The sequence below is a fragment of the Hylobates moloch genome, unplaced genomic scaffold (assembly GCF_009828535.3).
Source record: "Hylobates moloch isolate HMO894 unplaced genomic scaffold, HMol_V3 SCAFFOLD_4, whole genome shotgun sequence".
Lineage (NCBI taxonomy): Eukaryota > Metazoa > Chordata > Mammalia > Primates > Hylobatidae > Hylobates > Hylobates moloch.
In genome coordinates this window covers 84,133,831-84,159,035 of record NW_026652279.1, presented here as the reverse complement: position 1 = coordinate 84,159,035, position 25,205 = coordinate 84,133,831, and the positions used below count along the sequence as shown (strand labels likewise).

At 43.1% G+C, this 25,205-nt stretch overlaps 1 protein-coding gene across 3 annotated transcripts in view; it reads right to left on the bottom strand.

Moving 5' to 3' along the window:
* SMAD9 (SMAD family member 9) overlaps nucleotides 1–25,205 on the bottom strand; it is an 80,494-nt gene that overhangs the window by 6,465 nt on the left and 48,824 nt on the right. For 2 of the 3 annotated variants that reach the window (XM_032150460.2, XM_058437664.1), the window contains exons 3-6: nucleotides 23,123–23,380; nucleotides 17,740–17,850; nucleotides 15,995–16,216; nucleotides 3,920–4,176 (exon numbers count right to left, since the gene is read on the bottom strand). In XM_032150460.2, the coding sequence (XP_032006351.1) occupies nucleotides 3,920–4,176; nucleotides 15,995–16,216; nucleotides 17,740–17,850; nucleotides 23,123–23,380 (848 nt within the window). The remainder of the gene's footprint in view (nucleotides 1–3,919; nucleotides 4,177–15,994; nucleotides 16,217–17,739; nucleotides 17,851–23,122; nucleotides 23,381–25,205) is intronic. The other variant, XM_032150461.2, reaches the window with a different exon arrangement.

Genomic DNA, 25,205 nt, shown 5'->3' with positions numbered 1-25,205 from the left:
TTCAACACAACCATGCTGCCTGATCACATTTTACTTTCATGACTGAGAACCTCAAGTGGACCTGTGATGTCCCCGGCAGTCACAACCCCCCCCAGTCCCTTCTCTCATGTCCCCCTCCTAGGTGATTGCTCCTCTCCACTAAAACCTCCAACCCCTTTTTCCCTGTCCATACCTGCAACTGATAGATTTATTTTGTATTTTAATGAGAAAAATGAATACATGAGAAATAAGAGTTTCCACAGAACCTGCATCCACATACTCGGCCTTTCAACCTCTTACCACAGATTATTTGTGTTTCCAAATAAGCTGGTCCACCCATTTATGCACTCTCAGACCTGCCTTCCCAGAGACATGATTCCAGCAAATCTTCCCCTTCTCTCCTGCAATATTTTGCGTCTACCATATCATTCCCGTCAACATATAAACACACTGAAATATCTTCCATATTCAAAATACTTCTTCACCCCCAACAGCTACTGCCCTATGTTTTTATCCCCTTTCTGGCAAAAACCCTCAGAAGAGTCATCCATACTAGCCGTCTCAATTTGTCTCCTTCCATTCTCTCTTAAATCCATTCTGATCATCATTTCACCCCAGCCGCCAACAAAACTTTTCTTGTCAAGATCAAAAAAGGCCTTCATATTGTTAAAATGAATGATCAGCTCTCAGCCTTTGTGTTACGTGGTCAGCATTTGATTTAGTTCATCACATCCTCTCATCAATGCACTGTCTTTTCTTGGCTTCCAAAGCACCACACTTCTTGGTCTTATTACTACCTCAGTGGTTGGTCTTTCTGTTTTCTTTGCTGATTCTGTCCCTTCTGTCCCATCTTTAAATGTTGAAGTGTCCCAGGGCTCAGTCCTAGAGACCCCTTTCTTATTTATTTTAATTTTTTTGAGATGGAGTCTGGCTCTGTCACCCAGGCTGGAGTGCAATGGTGCCATCTCAGCTCACTGCAACCTCTGCCTCCGAGGTTCAAGCAATTCTCCTGCCTCCGCCTCCCAAGTGCTGAGATTACAGGCACGTGCCACCACGCCTGGCTAATTTTTGTATGTTTAGTAGAGATGGAGTTTTGCCTTTTGCCATGTTGGCCAGACTAGTCTTGAACTCCTGACCTCAAGCGATCCACCCACCTTAGCCTCCCAAAGTGCTGGGATTACAGGCATAAGCCACCACGCCCGGCCCTTCTCAGTTTAAACTCAAACCTTTGGTGTTCTCATCCAGACTTAAAGAGTTAAATACGGTCCCTTTGCAGACAACTCCCAAATTTGTATTTCAAGCCCAAACCTCTCTCCCCGAATCCAGACTCTTACATCGAACTGGCTACTCAGCAACTCCACTTGAATGCGACAGCCATCTCAATACACCTGCGTCTTCTCCATATTGATTGAAGGCAACTAACTTCATCTTCCTCTTTTTCTCCCACGCCTGATCCGCCTTCATAATTCAGAATCCTTCCACTTCTCACAGCTGTACTGGATCCCTCCAGGTGAGGGCGACTCTCACCTGAATATTACAACAGCCTCCTAACTGGTTTCCCTACTTGCAACTTTGCCTGTATAATATCTATCCTCCACACAGCAGGCAGGGCAATCCTTTAAGAATGGAAGTTAGACCATGAAAATGCTCTGCTCTGACCCCTGCAAAAGCTCGCCACCTCCTTAGAGTGACCGCTAAACTCCTAGCAGTGGCTCAGGAGGCCTTGCTGTGGTTCCCTGCGGCTGCTCTCATCTCACTCCCCCTGCTCATTAGGCCCCAGCCACACTGGCCTGTCTGCTCTTCAGAGTTCCCAGGTGCATCCTGTTGCCTTGCTCTTCCCTCTGCTTCTGCTCTTCCTCCAGGGGTCCCTGGGCCTAGCTCCATGTCTCCTTCCAATCTCTGCTGACCTGTCACCTTTTCAGTGAGGCCCACCCTGATGTGCAGATGACTCCACTGCCCCCATGCTCCAATTCCCTTCACCCTGCCCCCGGACTTTCTCTTTCCATCCTTCTTCTGTGTTTTGGCTGTTGTTTATTATCCGTCTCTCCTTCCTAGAATACTGGTTCCCTGAGGGCAGAGATCCGTGAGTAAACATTGGTATGTCCCACGTGCCTGGCCTGCACATGGCAGGTGCTCAATAAACATTTGTTGACTGACTGAATGAGTCCTAGAATCAGTAAAAATCAGAGCTGAAAGAAACCTTAAAGAGATCTGATCCATTAGCCCAGTGGTAGCTACAGCTGCTCATCTCAAATGTTAAAAAAATGATCTATAGTTATATTTACTATGTATTTATTTTAAATGTTCCTGCAGTATTAGGAACAGTTTGTCTTCTGTGTCAATTGTGTAGCTTTATGAATGTAAATGCTGCCTATCTGAGCAATGTATCTAGTTATTAGGAAAATCAGATTTCTATATAAGCTTATATTTAATTAGAGTGAAATAATTACCTATGAGATATTGGCATTTCATCCTAATTTTAAAAACACAGACTGGAAAAAAAAAAACTGTATGATTCAAATGATGGCCTCTGCCGTTTCTAAAGCAACAGAACATTTGAAAAGATTTCAAAGTTATTTGTTAATATAACTTTATAATATATGCTTTTAAAACACTAAATTTGAATGAAACTGCTTTGTCACCATGAAAGAGAAATAATTTCAAGCAGCTGTTTTTTTAAAATTGGAAACTATATTGTTCTTACTTTTAAAATAATTACTAAAATGATAAACAATAAAAACATAATTTGAGTATAGAAAAATTATTTGTCACGGTAATTTTAAAGTGCTAATAAAATTTACTTTGAAAAAAATGCCTGGAACAAGCCATGCTGATTCCTTGGATGGAATCATGGCAGTATGAAAACTGTCACACATACCCCGATACTTTGCTAAGCCCAGATTTTGAAATATTAGACTGATTTGCGAGTACTTTGCAACAGATAAAATAGCAGGTGATGAAACTGAAGGCTTTCGCTTCCATATACAAACCCAGTTGTTTTTCCTTCCCACTAAGAAACTTCCTTGGTTGTCCAGCCTTCATAGCAACCTTAATAAGATTCAATATGAGAAATTCAACAAATATCATCAACAGAACATATACTACTCTCAGAATTAATCACACTCGCCTCATGTTTCTATTCCAAACTGTTTATACCTTTATAACACTACTTAATTTATTATCTTGTATTAGAACCAATCCTGCCTATTTTTGTAGCTTATTCATAAACATTATCTCCTCCATGTGCCTGTATGCTTTCTAAGAGTAAGGAGAGTATCTTACTGAATTCAGATAAATTCACCAACATTCACTGACTGATAATAGTGCTTGGCAATTCGAAGGATGGAAAAATCTCTGTTGCATTAGTCCTGTAAAATTACTGTTGTTACTTTATCATCTGCATTAAAAACAATCAGATAGCCACCTTGTTTTTCCTCAAAAGCAATGTGTAAGAGTTTTCATATAATTGCTAAACAAGACAGTTTATACTCAAAGAGGAACTCCTCCTAAAAACAACAGAACTCAAAAAAATTGGTTCTGGGCCGGGCGTGGTGGCTCACGCCTGTAATTCCAGCACTTTGTGAGGCCAAGGTGGGCGGATCACAAGGTCAGGAGTTCAAGACCACTCTGGCCAATATGGTGAAGCCCTGTCTCTACTAAAAATACAGAAATCAGCCAAGTGTGGTGGTGCGTGCCTTATAGTCCTAGCTACTCGGGAGGCTGAGTAGGAAAATTGCTGGAATCCAGGAGGCAGAGGTTGCAGTGAACCAAGATCATGCCACTGCACTCCAGCCTGTGTGAGAGTGAAACTCCAACTCAAAAAAAAAAAAAATTGGTTTTGTCTATCTGAATTGACCACAGAACTGCCACAGCAGTCAGGGTGCTTTTTTGTTTTGTTTTTCGCTGAACATTTTATAATGTGATAGCAAGCACTCCTTACCTTAACAAAACTCATCCGGATAGTGCACATCTTGGTCAGTTCATACACGACTTCAAAGCCGTGGTGAACTGACTGGGCCAGGAGCTGAGCGAAGAGCTGGTTGTTGAAGACCTTGAGGCTGCAGCCGCTGGGGATCTTGCAGACGGTAGCTGGGTGGAAGCCGTGTTGATAGTTGCAGTTCCGGCTCTGCACAAAGATGCTGCTGTCACTCACGCACTCGGCATACACCTCTCCCCCGACGTAGTACAAGTGCACACCTGCAGACACAAAAACACAGCCTTCCTTCACATGCCCTTTCATAGCATGCCTCTCCCACTGATTCCTGAAACCCTAGGAGATGTGACTCTCCCCTGTCAGGTTCATTGTCAGATCACTGATCAGATGAATGAGATGTGTGACTTAAATGCCACCTAGTTTAATTATAATCTGTGCTTTTTCCACAAATCCATTTAAAAGTGGATCGCGGCTGGGGGCGGTGGCTCACGCCTGTAATCCCAGCACTTTGGAAGACCAAGGTGGGCAGATCATTTGAGGTCAGGAGTTCAAGACTAGCCTGGCCAACATGGTGAAACCCCTTCTCTACTAAAAATACAAAAGTTAACCAGGCATAGTGGTGGGCACCTGTAATCCCAGCTACTCAGGAGGCTGAGGCAGGAGAATTGCTTGAACCTGGGAGGCAGAGGTTGCAGTGAGCTAAGGTAGCACCACTAAACTCCAGCCTGGGTGACAGAGCGAGATGTCATCTCAAAAAAATAAATAAATAAAAATAAAAAAATAAAAGTGGATTGCAACCCATGTTAACAATCACTCCCAAGAACCAGTCAGTAAGGTCTCATATACTATTCCTCCCATCACTCCTGTTTATTTGTTCCAAAAATAAGGTTTTATGATATTAGAAATGAAGTGAATATATCACGCAAAAAATCAAATAATCCTTCATGTACATACACAAATTTTATTTTTTATTTTTTTTGAGACAGAGTCTCACTCTGTCGCCTAGGCTGGAGTGCAGTGGCACGATTTCGGCTCACTGCAATCTCCGCCTCCCAGGCTCAGGTGATTCTCCTGTCTCAGCCTCCCGAGTAGCTGGGATTACAGGTGCCCACCACCACAGCTGGCTAATTTTTGTTTTTTAGTAGAGACGGGGTTTCACCATGTTGGCCAGGCTGGTCTCAAACTCCCGACCTCAAGTAATCCACCCGCCTCAGCCTCCCAAAGTGCTGGGATTACAGGCATGAGCCACCACACCCAGCCCACAAATTTTAAAATTTAAAACTGGACACAGTTAATATCATGAAAATGTTACTTAAGTGCACATATTAAACCCACCTCAGGGGAAACAATAAAAGACACTTAAAAAATTTACCAACACTTATAAATCTGTTTCTCTTAACAAATACCTCAGAGACCTATTTCATTTAAGCTTGTCATCCACTAATATAAAGCATATAAATAATGTCTATTTTTATTTGTGAACAGTGAAATTTCTACCACATTTTCAGATACAGTAATATAAAAACTCATATGCAAAATATAGCCTGTATCACTTTATCTAATATTCTTGGAATTAAAGTTCAAAAGTGCATCTTGAGGTTGGGTGCTCACGCCTGCAATCCCAGCGCTTTAGGAGGTCAAGGTAGGTGAATCCCTTGAGATCAGGAGCTCAAGTCTAGCCTGGCCAATATGGTGAAACCCTGTCTCTACTAAAAAATACAAAAATTAGCTGAACGTGGTGACACACGCTTGTAATCCCAGCTACTTGGGAGGCGGAGGCTGCAGTGAGCCGAGATCACGCCACTACTGCACTCCAGACTGGGCGACTGAGTGAGAGTCCAGAAAGAAAAAAAAAGAAAAGCATCCTGAGAATGTTGCTGCTCATGCTGATTTCCATTCCAAATTAAATTTCAGTTGATCTTTTCCCTCTAAATGTCTGGGTTTGAGATTTAATATAAATGTACAGCAAGGGACTGATGTTAGAAAAAAATGAAGAAATTCTAGTCTAGTGAATATTAAATATCAGAACAATTTTACTCCCACTTTTGATGGGGGAAAAAAGTCTCCAGCACTAGAAGTCAATGTGATTATACATATGATCACTATGCAGTTAAAAGGTGTTTGTAGAAACAATCCAGAATATACTTATATATTTGGGGTCTCCTCAAAATGAAATTGTGAAACTTTTAAAGAACAGAACTCACAGCTTCCAGGGCTGCTCAGGGCCCCATGTGCATGACTCTGAATCTAGCAAACATTACTGACGTAGCTGCTGGGAGTTTCTTTGTTAGGTCCTAAGTAGCACTTGAGGCAGTTCTGTATTACATGTGATTACATCTCACCATATTTATTGTTTCCTTTTCCCTTAATAAAATTTTAGAAAAGAACAATTTTGAGTAGTATGTATCCCAACCACATCACTCTGAAGAAACTGAGCCAGGGTCACACAGCTAAAGCACAGCCCTGGATATCCAGGCCACGACTGTCCTGTCACTGCCTCTCCTCTTCCTCAGCCAGAGACTGGCTCCCCTCCTCCGCTTCCCTCAGCCTTCCTCTCCCTCCTCTATCTCATCACTGTTATTCACTCTTCTGAATGGCCTTGGGCCCCAGGGCCTAGGTGGTGGTGCCAGGGGGCAGAAGGATGGTCCTAACTGGCTGGGAGAGTTACTTGGCTGGACCCTCACGATCATAAAGAGAACCCCAGGCCAGGGCAAAATGCAAACACCGCCTCCTACAACAACCCCTGTGGGCTCCAAAGGGGAAAGGCCTGCCTTGTGGGGGTGGGCAGAGGTTTTTTCAAGAGGGAAAGCAGGTGAAGGAGCCAGAGTGGAGCTGCTAAGGATTAAGTCGGTATGTGAATGGAATGACCTTCAAATATATAATCCTCTCAAAACCTATTACATAAGATAAATATGATTTTTTTGTTATCTGAGTCTGTTATCTATCTTTAGGGGTTGGTTTTCAATCCTGTTCAGGTCATCTGCAACCACAGTCCACTTTGGCAAAGCTACCAGCGCAGAGAAGAGCCTGGGCAGGTAGGCAGTCGTCTAGCATCCAGAGAGAGAAGAGCAGAGCCAATGGGACCAGCATGCAGGGCCTGCCCAGAAACACCAGGAAAGGGTGGAACCCAGCCTCAGGGTGAGGGAGGCCAGATTCTGGCTAGAGACACCAGCATCTGAGGAGGAGTCAAGTAGGCCAACAATGTTATTTGCATCCATTTGGTAGGCCAGAATAGTAGCTTTAAACGCTAGTGTCAGATTCAAGATCACCACAGAGTAGAGCAGTGGTTCTTAAACCTTAGCTTGCACTAAGACCACTTGCAGGGCTTATTAAAACAGAACACTACTTCAGCAGGTCCAGGGTGAGGCCGGGTGACCTGCACTTTTTTTTTTTTTTTTTTTTTTTTGAGATGGAGTTACCCTCTTGTCGCCCAGGCTGGAGTGCAGTGGCGCAATCTCGGCTCACTGCAACCTCTGCCTCTGGGTACAAGCGATTCTCCTGCCTCAGCCTCCCGAGTAGCTGGGATTACAGGCGCCTGCCACCACACCTGGCTAATTTTTTGTATTTTTAGTAGAGATGGGGTTTCGCCATGTTGGGCAGGCTGGTCTCGAACTCCTGACCTCAGGTGATCCACCTGCCTCGGCCTCCCAACGTGCTGAGATTACAGGCATGAGCCACCACGCCTAGCCAGTGATATTCCTTTAAAACGGTACAGGAAAAGCATGAACATGTCCAGATTTTACTGCAGCCTACATTCTGACAGTTCTGTATGAAATGCTTAAAAGAGACATCACGCCTATTATTGTTGCAATCAAATATGCCATTAATATGTTCATTATTGTAATTAAGTAGCATTAGAAGTGGAAGGAAAAGCTAGTGTTACAATCCTGTGGCCTGTTCTAACTCCTAGCAATAAGGAATAAATGCCCCAAAGGAAGTACTGCCTGAGACCATAAAGAGAACGCTGGCAATGCGGCCCTCAAGCAAGTTCCACCCACATCTTGGGCTCTGCATCTGCTTGGGCTGTGTCTTCCTTTATCTGAACTTTCCATTTGTGTGTGATTGCCACCTACTTTTTATGGGATCAGGCAGTGTGAAGTCCTGTGTTGTGGTTAATGAGGACCAGAAGAACCTGGGGTTTAATTTGGGTTTGCTGGGTCGAACTACAAAAGTGTGTCCTCTTTTAATCCTCTTCTGTTGTCTTGAGTGACAGGAAATGACTGGAAAGAGGGCAGGTTGGGCAGGCTGGTGAGACTGTGCCAGTCTCTGGAACCTACTAACGGAGGAAGAAGTTGGTGTCCCAAAGTAGAAGGAAGGTGCAGGGATACCCTCCTTACTAGGAGGGAGGCAAAAAGATCACCATAAAAGGCAGAGTGTCCTGCACAGAAGATGCCGAAGCCTCTCCACTCCTCTTAGGACAAAACCTAAATGTCCCAGCACAAGCGCAACACCTCCTCTCGAGTTTGTAATTAATCTTCCCCTTGCCTTTGTTGCCTTTTCTTCTGCACAGCTATTTTAGAAGCTTTAAGAAAATATATATATTTCTGAGTGTAATAATGGTATTATTCCTTATATAAACTCCAATAGACGGGAAAAAGGATATGAAGCCTGAGATTTGCTCTAAAATATTCTAGCAAAAATACTGTAGAGCGATAGATGAAAAAGGATGGCACAGAATTTGAATCTTTATTGAAGCTGGAGATAGTAAGATGAAGACTTGTTATATTCCCCTCTCTGTTTTCCTATTTGAAATTTCCCACAATAAAAAAGTTTTAATGGGTGGTAAAAAAAATACTAATAATATAAAAATGCAGATTTCCAGATCCACACCAGGGCCTAGTTCAGAGGATGGAGGCAGGTCCTCCACAGGATTGTGCCTACCGTTATGCATTACACAACCACTGCAAACCAGGGTTCGCCTCCCAGCCTTCAGAGCTCTGTGTAATTATTACAATCCTTTCCCAGCAGATGGCAGTAATTTCTCTTGAGGAAGAGGCACCTTTTCCTAACTCACACAAAGTCACCTCTGGGCTGATAGCAAGGCTGGTCCTCCAAGACTGTCCCTGATGACCAAGTTTCTCAGGACAACACGATGAACAAACTTGTTTGGGTCCAACTCTACTACACGGCATGTCCCATACTGTCACTCAAACACGCGGCCACTCTGCCTGGGCTGCACTGTGACGTGTCTCCCTTACCACTGCTGCTGCCTTCCAGAACACCCTTACACACCACGCCCACCCCATCCTCACAGGATCAAGAAAACCCACTATAGAAAATTTAGAAAATACAGACAGAAAAGAAAAATCAGCCATAAATCCACAGCCCAGAAATAATCAAAGCTAACATCTACTATATATCTTTCAGTCTTTTTTATGTGTTTTCGAGACAGCCTCCTGACTAGTTGGGGCTACAGATGCATGCTGCCATACTCAGCTAACTTTTTCGTATTTTTTGTAGAGACAGGGTCTCACCATGTTGCCCACCCGGTCATGAACTTCCTAGGCTCATGCAATCCACCCACCTTGACCTCCCAAAGTGCCGGGATTATAGGTGTGAGCCACCATGCTGAGCCATGTGCATTTTTAAGAAGAAAATTGGGATCATACTCTACAGGATGTTTTAAAACTTGTTTTCAGTTAATAATATATTGTGAATATTTTCTCAGGATATTAAGTATTCTGCAACATCAAGTTTAATGACTAACAGTGTGACATTGTATCCTATGTTAAAATATTTTTTAGGTTTTGCTTTTTTTAAGATGAGAAGCCTTACACGTGTTCAGAGGCAGAACAAAAGGATTATTTTGAGACAGGGAAATGAAATCCATTGGGAAAGGAAGCAACCCAAATACCACCTGGACATGCAGACCCTCTGCCCAAGGTGTTTGAACCACAGTGACTCTGTCTTGAGTAGGAGCTGGGTAAAATAAGGCTAAGACCTACTGGGCTGCATTCCCAGACGGGTAGGCATTCTAACTCATAGGACAAGATAGGAGGTTGGCACAAGACACAGGTCATAAAGACCTTGCTGATCAAACAGGCTGTAATAAAGAAGGTGGCCAAAACCAAGATGGCGATGAGAGCGACCTCTGGTCATTCTCACTACTATAGTCCCACCAGTGCCATGACAATTTACAAATGCCATGGCGAACATGGTAACATCAGGAAGTTACCCTATATGGTCTAAAAAGGGGAGGCATGAATAATCTACCCATTGTTTAGCATATAATCAAGAAATAACCAGTCAGGCACGGTGGCTCACGCCTGTAATCCCAGCACTTTGGGAAGCCGAGGCGGGTGGACTGCCTGAGGTCGGGAGTTCAAGACCAGCCTGAGCAATATGGAGAAACCCCATCTCTACTAAAAATACAAAATTAGCTGGGCATGGTGGCACACGCCTGTAATCCCAGCTACTCGGGAGGCTGAGGCAGGAGAATCGCTTGAACCCGGGAGGCGGAGGTTGAGGTGAGCCGAGATTGTGCCATTGCACTCCAGCCGGGGCAACAAGAGTGAAACTCCATCTCAAAAAAAAAAAAAAAAGAAAAAAAAGAAATAACCATAAAAATGGGCAACCAGTAGCCCTGGTGGCTGCTTTGTCCATGGAGTAGCCATTCTTTATTCCTTTCCTCTCTTAATAAACTTGCCTTCACTTTACTCTATGGATTCGCCTTAAATTCTTTCTTGTGAGAGATCTAAGAACCCTCTTTTGGGGTCTGGGTCAGGACCCCTTTCCGGTAACACCTCTGCAAGGAGCTGACTGGTGAAATCCTTATGTCAGGATAATTCCTTTCATAAAACAAGAAGAGTTACTAGAATTATACAGAACTTGAGATATACAAGAAAATAAAGATTCATAAAATGGTTTAAGAAAACCCAATTCCCAAAACAATGCAATGATTTGGAATATGTGATAATTATTTTCAGGATATGCTTTATCTATCTCAGAAAGTTCAATAACCAGGGTTAATGTTATCATTTTTTTCTCCCACAAAGGGAGAAATTTTTTTATCTTTTTTTTTTTTTTGAGATAGAGTCTCGCTCTGTCGCCCAGGCTGGAGTGCAGTGGCACCATCTCGGCTCACTGCAAGCTCTGCCTCCTGGGTTCACACCACTCTCCTGCCTCAGCCTCCCGAGTAGCTGGGACTACAGGCACCTGCCACCACACCCAGCTAATTTTTTTTGTATTTTTTAGTAGAGATGGGGTTTCACTGTGTTAGCCAGGATGGTCTCGATCTTCTGACCTCGTGATCCGCCCACCTCGTCCTCCCAAAGTGCTGGGATTACAGGCGTGAGCCACCGCTCCGGGCCACCAGCGTGTCTCTTACATATTAGGTAATCAATGGGGGTAGCCATCATCATCATAGTATTATTTGATATGTAATTGTAGAGAGTATAAGTGGTCTGCCTAGTTTCTAAGGAAGAATATGGATAGGTCCCACACTGGAATGCGATGTTCCAGGCTGCCCAAGGTATTGCCTTTGACATTTAAGTGGTAGCTTTTGGTATGCTAGTGCTAACTGTCAGTAGCTATTTAAAGCATCTTGCCAGTGAGGTCAAAGTCATAGGTTCAATCCCTTTGTACCAGTTAACTGCTGCATGGCTACAAATAAATGCTTTCTACCAGCCCCTCTACCTCAGGGACATATCCATTAGATGGTAAGTGGGGTAAATGAGGACCCATCATCACCACTAGAGAAAACAAAACTCAAAATGCACTCACTGCTGACAGGGTGGCAACATGACCTTCCTTTAGCAAGGCCAGCCATCTTAGCTAATTTAAGTCACAAGGAATACAAGCCAGAAATGGCGTGAAGGCTAATTTGATATCTACTGGGTAGGGGAATGGCTCATCATTAACTATAATAAAAAGAATTTTTTTTTTTTTTTTGAGATGGAGTCTCGCACTGTCGCCCAGGCTGGAGTGCAATGGCGCGATCTTGGCTCACTGCAACCTCCGCCTCCTGGGTTCAAGTGATTCTCCTGCCTCAGCCTCCCACGTAGCTGGTATTACAGGCACCTGCCACCACACCCGGCTAATATTTTGTATTTTTAGTACAGACGGAGTTTCACTATGTTGGCCAGGCTGGTCTCGAACTCCCGACCTCAGGTGACCTGACTGCCTCGGCCTCCCAAAGTGCTGGGATTACAGGCGTGAGCCACCATGTCTGGCCACTAAAAAGAATTTTTTAAAATGATATATTCAGGCCAGGTGCAGTGGCTTACACCTGTAATCCCAGCACTTTGGGAGGCTGAGGCAGGGGATCATCTGAGGTCAGGAGTTCGAGACCACCCTGGCCAACATGAAGAAACCCTTTCTCTACTAAAAATACAAAAATTAGCTGGGTGTGGTAGTGTGCGCCTGTAATCTCAGCTACTCAGGAGGCTGAGACAGGAGAATCGCTTGAACCCTGGAGGCGGAGGTTGCAGTAAGCTGAGATCGTTTCACTGCACTCCAGCCTGGGTGACAGAGCAAGACTCCCATCTCAAAAAAAAATCTTCCATCCTTGCCCATCACCGTCTAATTAATCTCAATAGAACAGCCAGGCAATCTTTTCAAAAGTGTAAAGTCAGATCATATTGTAAACCAAAAATAAAATTTGAAGGCCCCGCAACAATTTGAATGGACCCTCACCTCAGCCAGGGAGCTCTAAAATGTAACCTGACAGACTGGTTCAGGCTCCACGAACACTGACTTCCTTGCTCTCTGTGTCACAGCCATTTGAACCAGAGCAATTCCATCTTGTAAAATAAGGTGGAGACCTACTGGGCTGCAATCCCAGGATGCTAGGAATTCTTAGTCACAGAATGACATAGGAGGTTGGCACAAGATAAAGGTCACAAAGACCCTGCTGGTAAAACAGAGTGCCATAAAGAAGCCAGCCAAAACCCACCCAAACCAAGATGGCATGAAAGTGACCTCTGGTCATCCTCACTGCTCATTATACGCTAATTATAATGCATCAGCATGCTAGAAGACACTCCCACCAGCACCACGACAGTTTACAGATGCCATGGCCACGCCCAGCAGGTTCCTATACAGTCTAAAAAGGAAAGGAACCCTCAGCTCCAGGAAGTCTCCACCCCTTTCCCAGAAAACTCATGAAAAAATCCACCCTTTGTTTAGCATATAATCAAGAAATAACTGTGTTATCAGTCGAACAGCCCATGCTGCTGCTCTGCCTGTGGAGTAGCCATTCTTTTGTTTCTTCACTTCTCTAATAAACTTGCTTTCAGTTTACTCTATGGACTCACCCCAAATTCTTTATTGTGTGAGTTCCAAGAATCTTCTCTTGGGGTCTGGATCGGGACACCTTTCCGGTAACATCTGCTCAAATGTCACTTTTTCAGGAAGGCCTTCCCTGATTACGCTGCTTTAAAGTCTCCATTCTCTTCCCCTGCTTTGTGTTTCTCTATTGGACATACTATATGTTGTATTTCGTGTCTGTCTTTCCCCAGCAGTAAGTAATCCAGGAAGTCTGGTCATTGTCTTTTTTCTACTGTTGCATCCCTAGTGTCCAGTATGGCTGAGAGTTGATGCTCAGTAAGTACTTGTGAGATGAATGCGTATCACTAAAATCTAATGTCTGTTAATTAACTCCACAGAGCAAATTAACTCATTTGCTAGCCTAGGAATGCATTTTGCAGCTAACTCACTCAGGCTGGTGCTCCTGGAAGCCATGCTGCTCAGAACCAGATAACCCATGGCAGCATCTGAGAGAGAATCCTGTGATCTCACAGAAGACCGACTGCCCTTGCTTTAAAATCTCCCAAGCCAACACTTTTTTCCACCATGCTTTATGGCAAGGCTTGTGGCAAGTCTAAAAAAAAAAAATTTTTTTCCACATTGGAGTAATTCCTAAGCAGCTCTGAGAAAACTGTAACTTTGCCTTCGGACCATGTGACAGTGAGTACCCTTGCATCGAGGGGAGCACTATTAGGTGCTCCAGTTTGTGGAACAGGTCATCAGTCCCGGCTCTTGCTCATGTGGCTTCTTAACCCTAAAGATGAGCTCTCAGTCAACAACACAGGAGCTACTGATATAATTGGGATACTTGAGTCCTCCAAACCTCACATCAAAATCTGATTCTCAATATTGGAGGTGGGGCTTGGTGGGAGGTGTCTGGGTCACACAGAAGGATCTCTCATGATCTGCTTGGTGCCCTCCTTGAGGTGATGAGTGGATTCTCACTCTATTAGTTCCTGCCAGATCGGTTTGTTAAAAAGAGCCCAGCACCTCCCTCCCTTCCCTCTCTTTCTGTCTCTTCCCAGGTGACACACAGGCTCTCCTTTGCCTTCCACAATGATTAGAAGCTTCCTAAAACCCTTACCAGAAGCACATGCCAGCACATGTGCTGCAGTACAGCCTGTAGACCCATGGGCCAAATAAACCTCTTTTTTTTATAAATTACCCAGTCTCGGGTATTCCTTTATAGCAACGAAACAGACTACCACAGACTCTCCATGTCCTCGGCAGGAGCACCTTGAAGAAGCGACTTGCAGACAGGTTCCTAGAACACATTCAGCACTCCTTTAATATTTTAATCCTGTCTTTGGATCCACTGGCACCAGCAGAAATTGAACATGCAGACCAATCTGCAAAGCTCCTCAACAAACTGCTTCACAACGTTATGTGTTAATGTTTTGCCTTGCGAGTTCACTGAAGGTTCTTCTAAAAATCATTTGAAAGTAAAGCCATGCTCAAGAAACTTGTTTAGGAATTAATCCCAAGATTATTTCCTTTGAGGAATGGCTATTTTCCCCCTTCGGGATAAAAATTACATTCCAGAGTGAGTTTTTCATTTCTTCCCTCCTTGTCAGGAAACCTAGAGTAAAATTACCACCATCTTCTCCAGCAATCTGTGTCAGAGATGTTTGAACCAGAGCAACTCCATCTTGAAAAGGGGTTAGGTAAAATACGGCTGAGATCTACTGGGCTGCATTCCCAGGAGGTCAGGCATTCTCCCATCCAAGTACTAACCAGGCCCGACCCTGCTTAGTTTGGTTAACAATGCTAACCCTTATGGATTACATATCTGGATTCTTCTCCCCTCCCCTCAACCCGTTTCTGATTTTCTATTTTTCATTTATCATTTCACTGCAATGGTTTCTCGTAAGTTGCCTCAGAGCCACTATGGAGACAGAATATAAATAAACATAAAGTAACTGTCTCCATTAAGAGTCAACATCAATGAATGATTTCAACCTGTTTCTAAACAATGGCTTTAAGGTTTACTCCAACAGGAGACATTTTGAAGGTATGTTAGGAAGAATGTCAGAATGCATCACCAAATGGAACAATGAATCTCCCCTGGAAATTTGAAAGAAAAGGCTCAGGCTCCTTTCCCGAGGTGGCTTGAGTGCTGGATGGAGAGAGAACAGGTCAAATGACTGAAGATTCTTTACATCTATGACTGCATGGTATCACTCGAAGATACCAACTGTTCCAATAGAAAAGAAAATAATTTAAAGATCCTCAGCCAGACCACACACTCAGCTGGGATTTGCTACCATCACTCAGACCAATGAGATGGGCTTCAAAAGCATCACTGGTCAGAAAAGAGACCAGTATGACTTGTACCCAATCAGCCTGCACACAGGAGAGCCCCAATCACATGCCAAAGGCTTCCAGACATAAATCAGTCATTCTTTCTAACTACCTAGGTGCTAAGTCTCCAAAGGGAACTTCACCTGATACAAATAATCATCTAGTCAGAATTCCTGTTCTCCAGAAATGATCCTAGTTTGTATGTTTTAGGGAAATGAAAAATAATGCATAACACTTCTATTTAATAATTTCATCTGGCTTTCTTCATATTTATCGTCTTGCTTGTCTTCACAATCCCCACTCCATGCCACCCCTAGAAGGTGGCATGATGACGTTAGAGGCAGAGGGACTAAGATCCTGACAACCCATGTGCTTTCCCCAGTGGTAATGTCAGAGCTATCTCAGAGCTCACCGCCCTGGGGTCCTTCCACAGGGGCACATGACCAACATGTGAGGGTGGTCATGTGCACTTCTACACACATGACCATCTAAATTTTGGCTAGATGACTAAAGGAATGACATCTTTGCTCTTACCCTTTCCTATATGTCTCCTGGTATTTTCTATCGTTGAGTTTCTGTTTACGTTAGAAAGAAGTCCAAGACAGAATCTGTTCCTGTTATTTGAAGGGTCGGTGAACCCATCTATGAGCACACTTCGGGAGGAAGCCTGGAATGTCTCCCCAACTCGGTTGTTCAGTTCGTAGTAGGCGACCGAGCACCAGTGCTGGGGCTCCTCGTAACAAACTGGTCGAAAGTCTGGAAGAAAACAAACCAGAGAGCACAGGGCTACTGTCATACCTGGGCTGTGTAGTTCATGATTCCACCAGGAAACTTAGTTAATGCTTTTCACCAGAAAGTCAGCTGCAAGACCAAGCATGCCACTGCAATCTTTTAGAACCTGTAGCTCTCATGGGAGCTGCTTGGGGCTGGCTCATTTCACTAGCACACCTGAGATGTACAGCCCATGGTCCTTGTTCATCTTCCAAGGCTAGAGCATTTATAAACATGTGTATTGGTTATGAAGGGACCAGGGAAAACATGACATGAACAGATGAACGTAAAAAAACTGTCAGCCCTAAAGCAAGCACAGCTCAAAGGAAGCTGGCAGGTCACCTCTTCTTTCAGAAACATGTGAAAGATGGCATGTTGCTGTTACTGTGCCCACTTGAATCCTTATGGCAAAAAGTATCATTTTCTAACAAACCAGAGATGGAAAATAATAGTTTGACTATGATAAAAAGCAAATCAATAATGCTGAATAGGACATTAAATTACTTAAAGAAAAAAAAGCTTCCACATAGAGGGGCTCACATTCTGCTTTGTGGATATCTGGTTATGCATGGAAAAAAAAAAAACAAAACATTTAAAGAGAGCTGGATATTTCATCAGGAAACCCATGAATGTTTTCACACCCAACATAAAGTTAAGTCACTTTCCTGTAACTAACCGAAGTTCAGAGTTCCTTCTTCCTTTGCCACCCACACCCTTTCTCTGCCTTTCTATTGATTATATTACCTTTCTCTTCCTTGAACATCTTTGTCATTCTTGCATCTAGAGTGTGTTCCTATATGCACTAAATATAAATTTATGAAACAGATAAATTTGGGGGTTATTATTTCTCTTACAAAAGGATCTTAGCTTATAAAATATTCACTTGGAGTATTTCAAATGGTACACTTCTTTAGAACCTCTCTACTCAAGATCTGGCTCACGGAACAGTATAGCCTCCGCATTACACAGAAGCTTAACAATGTAGATCCTTGGACCCCACCGGAAGATCTACAGAATAAAAATCTGCATTTATGCAAGATCACAACGTGGTTTATATGAACATTAAAGTCGAGCAACACTTATCTAGACTATTATAAGATGCAAATAAAATTTTGTAAAAACCTCATTTATGTATATTTCTAAGAGTACCTCTCTGGCCAACTGAAAGACACCACTATAAACATATAGTAAAAACACAAATAGAATAAAATCCCTAACTTCTTGAGTTCCCAACTCCATACTTAACATCAAGAACTACAAACTTCTACATGCTAAGTTAAAATAAAAAGTTAACTTATTCTCGTAATGAAGATGATAAACAAAACATTAATTCTATTGTACTGAGGAATGTCAAAGTTAAAATGCAAAGCCATCCCATTTGCCTCTTAAAACACATGCAAAACAGCAGGCCAGTACATTTCTGGTTTTCTTTTTTGAGTTGCTTTGTTTGGGGTAATAGGAAATACTTTTGGAAAATAGCTACATTTCACTGTTCATCTGCAATTTACCTCCATTTGGTATCGATAGCACTAAATGTCTATCAGCTGTGGCATCTACAGGTTGGCCACTCTGGGTCTCAGAGGCTTCTGTGGCATGATAAGGCAGGGGTGGTGTGTCAACTAAAAAAAGCAGTAGAACAAAGGAATTGTCAAATTGATAAACCACACAAAGACAGTTGGATCCGACATCTTTTGCCATTAAACTCCTGCGCTTGGTGGACAGTGCTACTCGTACAGAGAGACCATATTAATGTAACAAGGCTCTTCTGAAGTGACATTGTGAGTACCCTACAGAAGAAACTGGTTGTTCTGAGAGCCTCACTAAAGGGTCAATTCATTTTCCCTCCGACTTTTGAGTTATCATTGAGTTCTAATGACTTCAGGGCAAGACTTTCAAATGCAGAACCTGTTCTCCTAGCTTTTCTCATAGCAGAATAGTCTGTGATCTGGCTTGCGAAACACAGAGAAAGCTAAACCTTCTTTGAAGTGAGCTTAATTTTCAGCTTCTATGTTGTCACAAATTGTACAATGACCACGGGGATGCTCTATCCCTGAGATACTTCAGGATATCTGAAACGTAATTATAACCTTGTACCCAAGGCATGCTGAGAAGGGCCCTTCTACCCAAATGTCAGTCCTGTGACTGGACAGTGATCATGGTTAGGCATATGGGATGCATTCTGTGGATGATAATTCATAACACAGTAAAAACTCATGAGGCACAGGAAAAACTCTTTATGGAGGACCTCAGCACAAAACAACCAATTCCTCCAGTATGCATGTCTAATGTTAGTTCAGAATGGTCTTGTTAACATCCGTGGTGGAATACAACAGCGTAAAAGGTTGCATCAATCTGCCTTTGTTATATCGAATTGTCCACACAAGTAGTTCTCACACTTAAGTGTACACAAAAATTGCCAGTGGAGCTTGCTAAAAATGCAGATTCCTGGCCCCATCCTTAGCAATTCCGATTCAATAGGTCAGTCGTTGAATGTAGCCATGTACATTTTAACATGCCCCAATGGCAATTCTAATGCAGGGTTCATGGACCATACTAGGAAACCATGGATAAGGTATTTCCTTGTGAGAAAATGGACTACGACTCCTACGACTCTGGTGAAAAAGTTATAAGGCAAGATGGCCTTTTTGTAGGTCTTTGACTAAATATGTCTATTTACTCAAGGGACAGAACAGGCTGAGCACAGTGGCTCACACCTGTAATCTTAGCATTTTGGGAGGCTGAAGTGGGAGGATCACCTGAGTCCAGGGGTTTGAGACCAGCCTGGGCAACATGATGAGACCCCATCCTACCAAAAAAATAAAAAATTGGCTGGGCCTGGTGGTGTGTACCTGTAATCCTATCTACTCAGAGGCTGAGGTAGGAGGATCACTTGAACCCAGGAGTCTGAAGTTACAGTGAGCTATGACTGTGCCACCATACTCCAGCCTGGGTAACAAAACAAGGCCCTGTCTCTAAAAAATTAAAATTAAAGGGGGACTGAAAATAGAATTACCACATAATGTAGCACTTCCACTCCTAGGTATATACCCAAAGGAATTGAAAGCAGGGTGTTATTTACTAGAGCCAAAAGGTGGGAACAATCCAAATATCCAACAGCTAATGAATTGATTTTTTAAAATGTGGTATAGCCATACAATGAGGTATCGTTGAGTCACAAAGATGAACTACCGATATATGCCACAACGCAAACTGTGAAAATACTTGGCTAAGTGAAATAAACCATACACAAAGGGGCAAATATTGCAAGAATCTAGTACATGAAGTACCTGCAATAGGCAAATTCAGAGAGACAGAAAGTAGATAGAGCTTACCAGGGGCTGGGGAAATAGGGAAATAGGGAGCTACTGCTTAATCAGTACGGAGTTTCTGTTTGTGGTGATGAAAAATTTAATAGATATGGTGATGGTTGCACAACATTATGAATGCACCTAATGCCATCAGATGGTACTTTTTTTTTTTTTTTAAATAGTCCTCACCCAGGCTAGAGTGCAGTGGCACGATCTCAGCTCACTGCAGCCTCCGACTCCTGGATTCAAGCGATTCTCGTGCCTCAGTCTCCTAAGTAGCTGGAATTACAGATGTGCACCACCACGCCCAGCTAACTTTTGTATTTTTAGTAGAGACGGGGTTTCACCATGTTGGCCAGGCTGGTCTCAAACTGCTGACCTCAAGTGATCTGCCTGCCTAAGCCTCCCAAAGTGCTGAGATTACAGGCATGAGCCACTGCACCTGGCCAGATTGTACTTTTAAAAATGGTTAAAATGGGCTGGGTGCAGTGGAGCACGCCTATAATCCCAGCACTTTGGGAGGCTGAGGCGGATGGATCACCTGAGTTCAGGAGTTCATGACCAGCCTAACATGGTGAAACCCCGTCTCTACTAAATACAAAAAAATTAGCTGGGTGTGGTGGTGCATGTCCATAATCCGAGGTACTTGGAAGGCTGAGACAGGAGAGTGGCTTGTACCTGGGAGGCGGAGGTTGCAGTGAGCCGAGATTGCGCCATTGCACTCCAGCCTGGGCAACAAGAGCAAAACTCCATCTCAAAGAAAAAAAAAATGGTTAAACAAATTTTGTGTTAGATATATTTCACCACTACTTGAAAAAAAATTAACATACGAAAAACCATTGAATTGTACACTTGAAATGGGTGGTTGTATGGTATGTGAATTATACCTCAATAGAGCTTTTTAAAAAATTTAGAGGCTGAACCAGTAAATCGCAAAGGTTCCTTTTACTCTTGTTTATCTATAGGTCTGTTACTCAGGTTGGCATTTTGCTGTTAATCATTCAGACAAGAATTATTTTCTTTGAAGTGGAAAGGGCTATGCCGTCGGTGAGAAACTAACCAGCTTCTGCATCATTGTTGGTGTCTGTCCTGCTCGGGTGGGAAGAGTAAAAAGAACATCAACCTGTCAGAGTAACCAGGGCAGGAATTCAGAGTCAGCACAGGAAGTCTTTGTAGCATAGAAGTGTGTTAGGTAAATATATATTTTGCAGCACAATTATCCTCCTGTTCCTTAACCAAGGTTCTGTCCTCAAATGACTTCTCTTTCTGTTGTATTTCTTCTTTCTCAGTGAACTCAGCCACTTGCAAAACTTCAATCATCTGCTCCCACACTGAGTGAATGACTCTCAAGCTACCCTCCAGCATCTCTGCCTTCACCCTACAGTAAGTCCTGTTGGACCCCCTCCTCCAATTCACTGCCCTCTTTCCAACCCCATATCCCTGTTTTAGTTCAAGTCCTTATAATCACTTGCCTGGACTGCTATAGGCTACCTGTATGTGATGGCTCTCAATAGCCACTGCCTCCTGAAGGTCAGAGACCACAGTAGTCCCCCCTTCTCCACCAGAGATACAGTCTGAGACCCCCAGTGGATACCTGAAGTTGTGGCTAGTACAGAATACCACATATACTATGTTTTTTTCCTATACATACCTGTGATAAAGTTTAATTGATAAATTAAACACAGTAAGAGATTAGGAACAGTAACTAATAATAAAGTAAAACAATTAGAACAATATGCCAGCATCACTACTCTTGCACTCTGTGGTCACTATTAAATCAGAGTGACCTCAACAGTTGATCTGATCACAGAGACAGCTACTAATTGACTCACAGGTGGATAGCATCTACAACGTGGATGCTCTGGGCAAAGGAATGATTCAGAACCTGGATAGGATGGCATGAAGTTTCATCCCCACATACAATTTAAAATTTAGGAATTGTTTATTTCTGGAATTTTCCATTCAGTATTTTCAGGCTGCAACTGACCTCCGGTAGCTGAAACCTCAGATAAGGGGGGACAACTACACTGTCTTAATCATCACTGCATCTCTAGCACTGGCCCAGTGCCAGACACTTAGCAGGTGCTCAGTCATCATTTACTGAGTCAATAAAACCTGTGCCTATGGTCTGGAGCTCCATGTCCATGTTCTAATGCCTGTGTGGGCTGGGTGCAGTGGCTCACGCCTGTAATCCCAGCACTTTGGGAGGCCGAGGCAGGCAGATCACCTGAGGTCAGGAGTTCAAGACCAGCCTGGCCAACACGGTGAAACCCTGTCTCTACTAAAAATGCAAAAACTAGCTGGGCATGGTGGTGCGCCCCTGTAATCCCAGCTACTTGGGAGACTGAGGTGGGAGAATTGCTTGAACTTGGGTGGCAGAGACTGCAGTGAGCCAGGATCATGCCACTGCACTCCAACCTGGGTAACAGAGCAAGACCCCATCTCAAAAAAAAAATTAAAAATAAAAATAAATAAACAAACACCTGTGTAGTAATTTATTTATTCAATAATCAACTGATGAGCAACCACTGCATTTCAGGCTCTGTGCTGGACATAGAAAAAAGAAGGCTCGCTGTTTAATGGGGAAAACAGACACACAGGAATTATATAATATAGTGCAATAAATGTAATAGTAGATGCTTATGTAACTTGCTGAGGAGCAAAAGGAACTAAGTAACTCAGAGGTGAAGAGGCAATTCCCTCTTTATCTTCCCACATTGTAGGGACAATTTTTATTAACCTTTTAATTCCCCTTTCAGCAATCCTAAGGCAATGCTTGCATATACTAAGAGTTTAATAAATATCCATTAAATAAATGATTATAGGAATAAATGAACGAGGCAGATTGTAACATCTGGCACCAAATGTATTTATGCATGCCTTTAGGAACTTGTCAGCTCCACACAGTATTTATCTCACACTCATGAGGTGCATATGTATTATCTCAACTTAGATCCACTTTACAGGTATGGTAGCAAGAGCAATGATGACAGTATGCTAGAGGCTCCCTTTCCCTTCCATATGCTTTCTCAGTTCAGCAAACTGAAGAGCTCTATATTTAAAATGTTGTCCTGGCTTCACATGGCAGAAAGGGGTAATGCACTGGCTGGAGCTGGGGCTTCACTTTCTGCCTCACTCAAAGGATGCAGGCATATGTTTTAGGCAAGGGCTTCCTTTGATTGTTGAAAGAGGCAACCAAGGTAAAGGCCTAGCATTGATCTTCCATGTAGCTTGTCCTCAGGCCAAGTCTTCTGCTTGGATTACAGAAGTCTTTTAATCTTATTTCTACTGCCTTAAAAAAAAAAAAAATCCTTGGAAATTCCCAGGGATACTATTCAAATCCATTTAGCTTCTGAGAGCTTCCAGAGCATTAGAACTAAAACTAGAGCAAAAACATGTTCTATCTCCAGGGTAACTGCTTCAAAATGGGTATAGTCCTAATCATTTTAAGGCTGATTGCTTTGTAAACTGTATATACTATATGAATGACAGTTACAATGACTGTCATTGTGACTGTTCATCATAAATCATGATGTTGGGCTGATTTTCCCGTATTTCCCCACAGACCATAGTTCTTACTGACCTGAATGTTGATAGGGACTCTCTGGCTCAGAAGGACTTCCTGGGGAGTGAGGGTAGCTGGCCGTGCACGGGGACTGGGAGAACGCGTGGCTGGGTGAGGGAGGGAGTGCAGAGCACGGAGGCTGCTGGAAAGAGTCAGGATAGGTGGCGTTGTGTGGCATGAGTGGCTCACTGTGCAGGGAGGCACTGCGGAACTTGGCCAGGAGGCTGAGCTGGGGGTTATATTCACTGTGTCTTGGCACGAGCACAGGAGGCAGTACTAGGATCAGAAAGGAACAAGGCAGTTAGAATTGAACATGGCTCATCAGTACACAACAGAGTGGATACTTGCTGTTCTTATCTATTTTTTTTTTTATGATAGAGCTGTTTTTCCCCTTGGGAACTACTCCCATTAGTCTTTGTGCTCATCATAAAACTGTCGATTAAGTCCCCATCTCCTCCTAAGAAGCAAGCATGTGAGTAAGCTAAGGTAACAGTCTTCTCCTTGTAACCGAAATCTTAAGCAGAATGTCATAATTCACAAGAGTATTTGGAGGAGGGTATTTCTAGTGTCAGCACTCTAAAGAGACCTGCTATTTATTCCTACCTTGGAAATGACAAGAGCTGTCCTAATACCTGGCCTTCTGGCGACCTGATTGTCACATCTTTCTTTAATTCTGCCAAATAAGTCTTTTTTTTTCCCTCAAGGCAAAATCAGTTTCTATTGCTTGCAATGAAACCCTAAGTGATGCCCAGAATATTTCTCCTTCAGAGATCATGTTGAATTATTTAGATGACCAGACTCAATTTCAGGTTCAGTAGTGCCACTGAAATAAAACATTCTATGTGTCCTTAATGGAAAGATTTCAAGATGAGTAATTAAAAGTTATTAAGTAAAATACAAACGGTGAATAATAATAAAAGTAACTAAGTAAAAGATAAGCAGCAGCAGGGTGCAGTGGCTCACACCTGTAATACCAGCACTTTTAGAGGCTGAGGAGGCCAGATCACCTGAGGTCAGGAGTTTGAGACCAGCCTAGCCAACATGGTGAAACCCCGTCTCTATTAAAAATACAACAATTAGCCAGGTGTGGTGGCGGGCACCTGTAATCCCAGCTATTCAGGAGGCTGAGGCAGGAGAATCGCTTGAATCTGGGAGGTGGAAGTTGCAGTGAGCCGAGATCATACCATTGCACTCCAGCCTGGGTGACAAGAGTGAAACTCTGTCTCAAAAAAATAAAATAAAATACGCAGCAGTAACAAAACACAAATGATGTTTGTTCATTTTACTATGCTTTTCTGGGTTTCATTTTTTAAAAAGAATGTTACTGTTCTTGATTCTGATTATATACAAAATTTCAGAATAAATTCAAATTCTTAAGGGCAAGCTTTGCCCAGGCCCTCACGTCCTACCGACTCCTAGAAGGTTACAATGCCTGGCATAAAGCAGCTACTCCAAAAATGTTGTTGAAGAGCCATCTGTGACCAACATAAGTTCCAGACAGGGAAGCAAAGAAAACACAAGGGGGAAGTGGTCTAAGAAAGAACAAAGGAAAACTTCAAAGAGCTACAAAGGACCTATGTCTTCATGTTGAAAAGAGCCACAGAGTGCTCAGAGCTCAATTAATGAAGAAAAGACCCAGACCTAGTCTTTCCATCTTGAATTTCAAACATTGCGGGATAACTGGAACATTCCAAAAGCTCCTAGAGGATTACCACAAAGTCACCTATAAAGAAATGAGAATCAACCGACCTCAACTTCCCACTCTAACCCTGGCTACTAGAAGTCAATGGACCAATGCCCTTCTGAGGACAAATAATTCTTACCCCCGAATTCCACAATGGAAACCACTGGAATAACCAAAAACAAATACAAACTATGAGCTAAAATACAGATATCAAGGATGAGAAGAGGAGGAAGGAAGAAGATTAAAATATAAGTGAGTGAGGCTGGGCACGGTGGTTCACGCCTGTAATCCCAGCACTTTGGGAGGCCGAGGCAGGTGGATCACGAGGTCAGGAGATCGAGACCATCCTGGCTAACACAGTGAAACCCCGTCTCTACTAAAAATACAAAAAATTAGCCAGGCGTGGTGGCGGGAGCC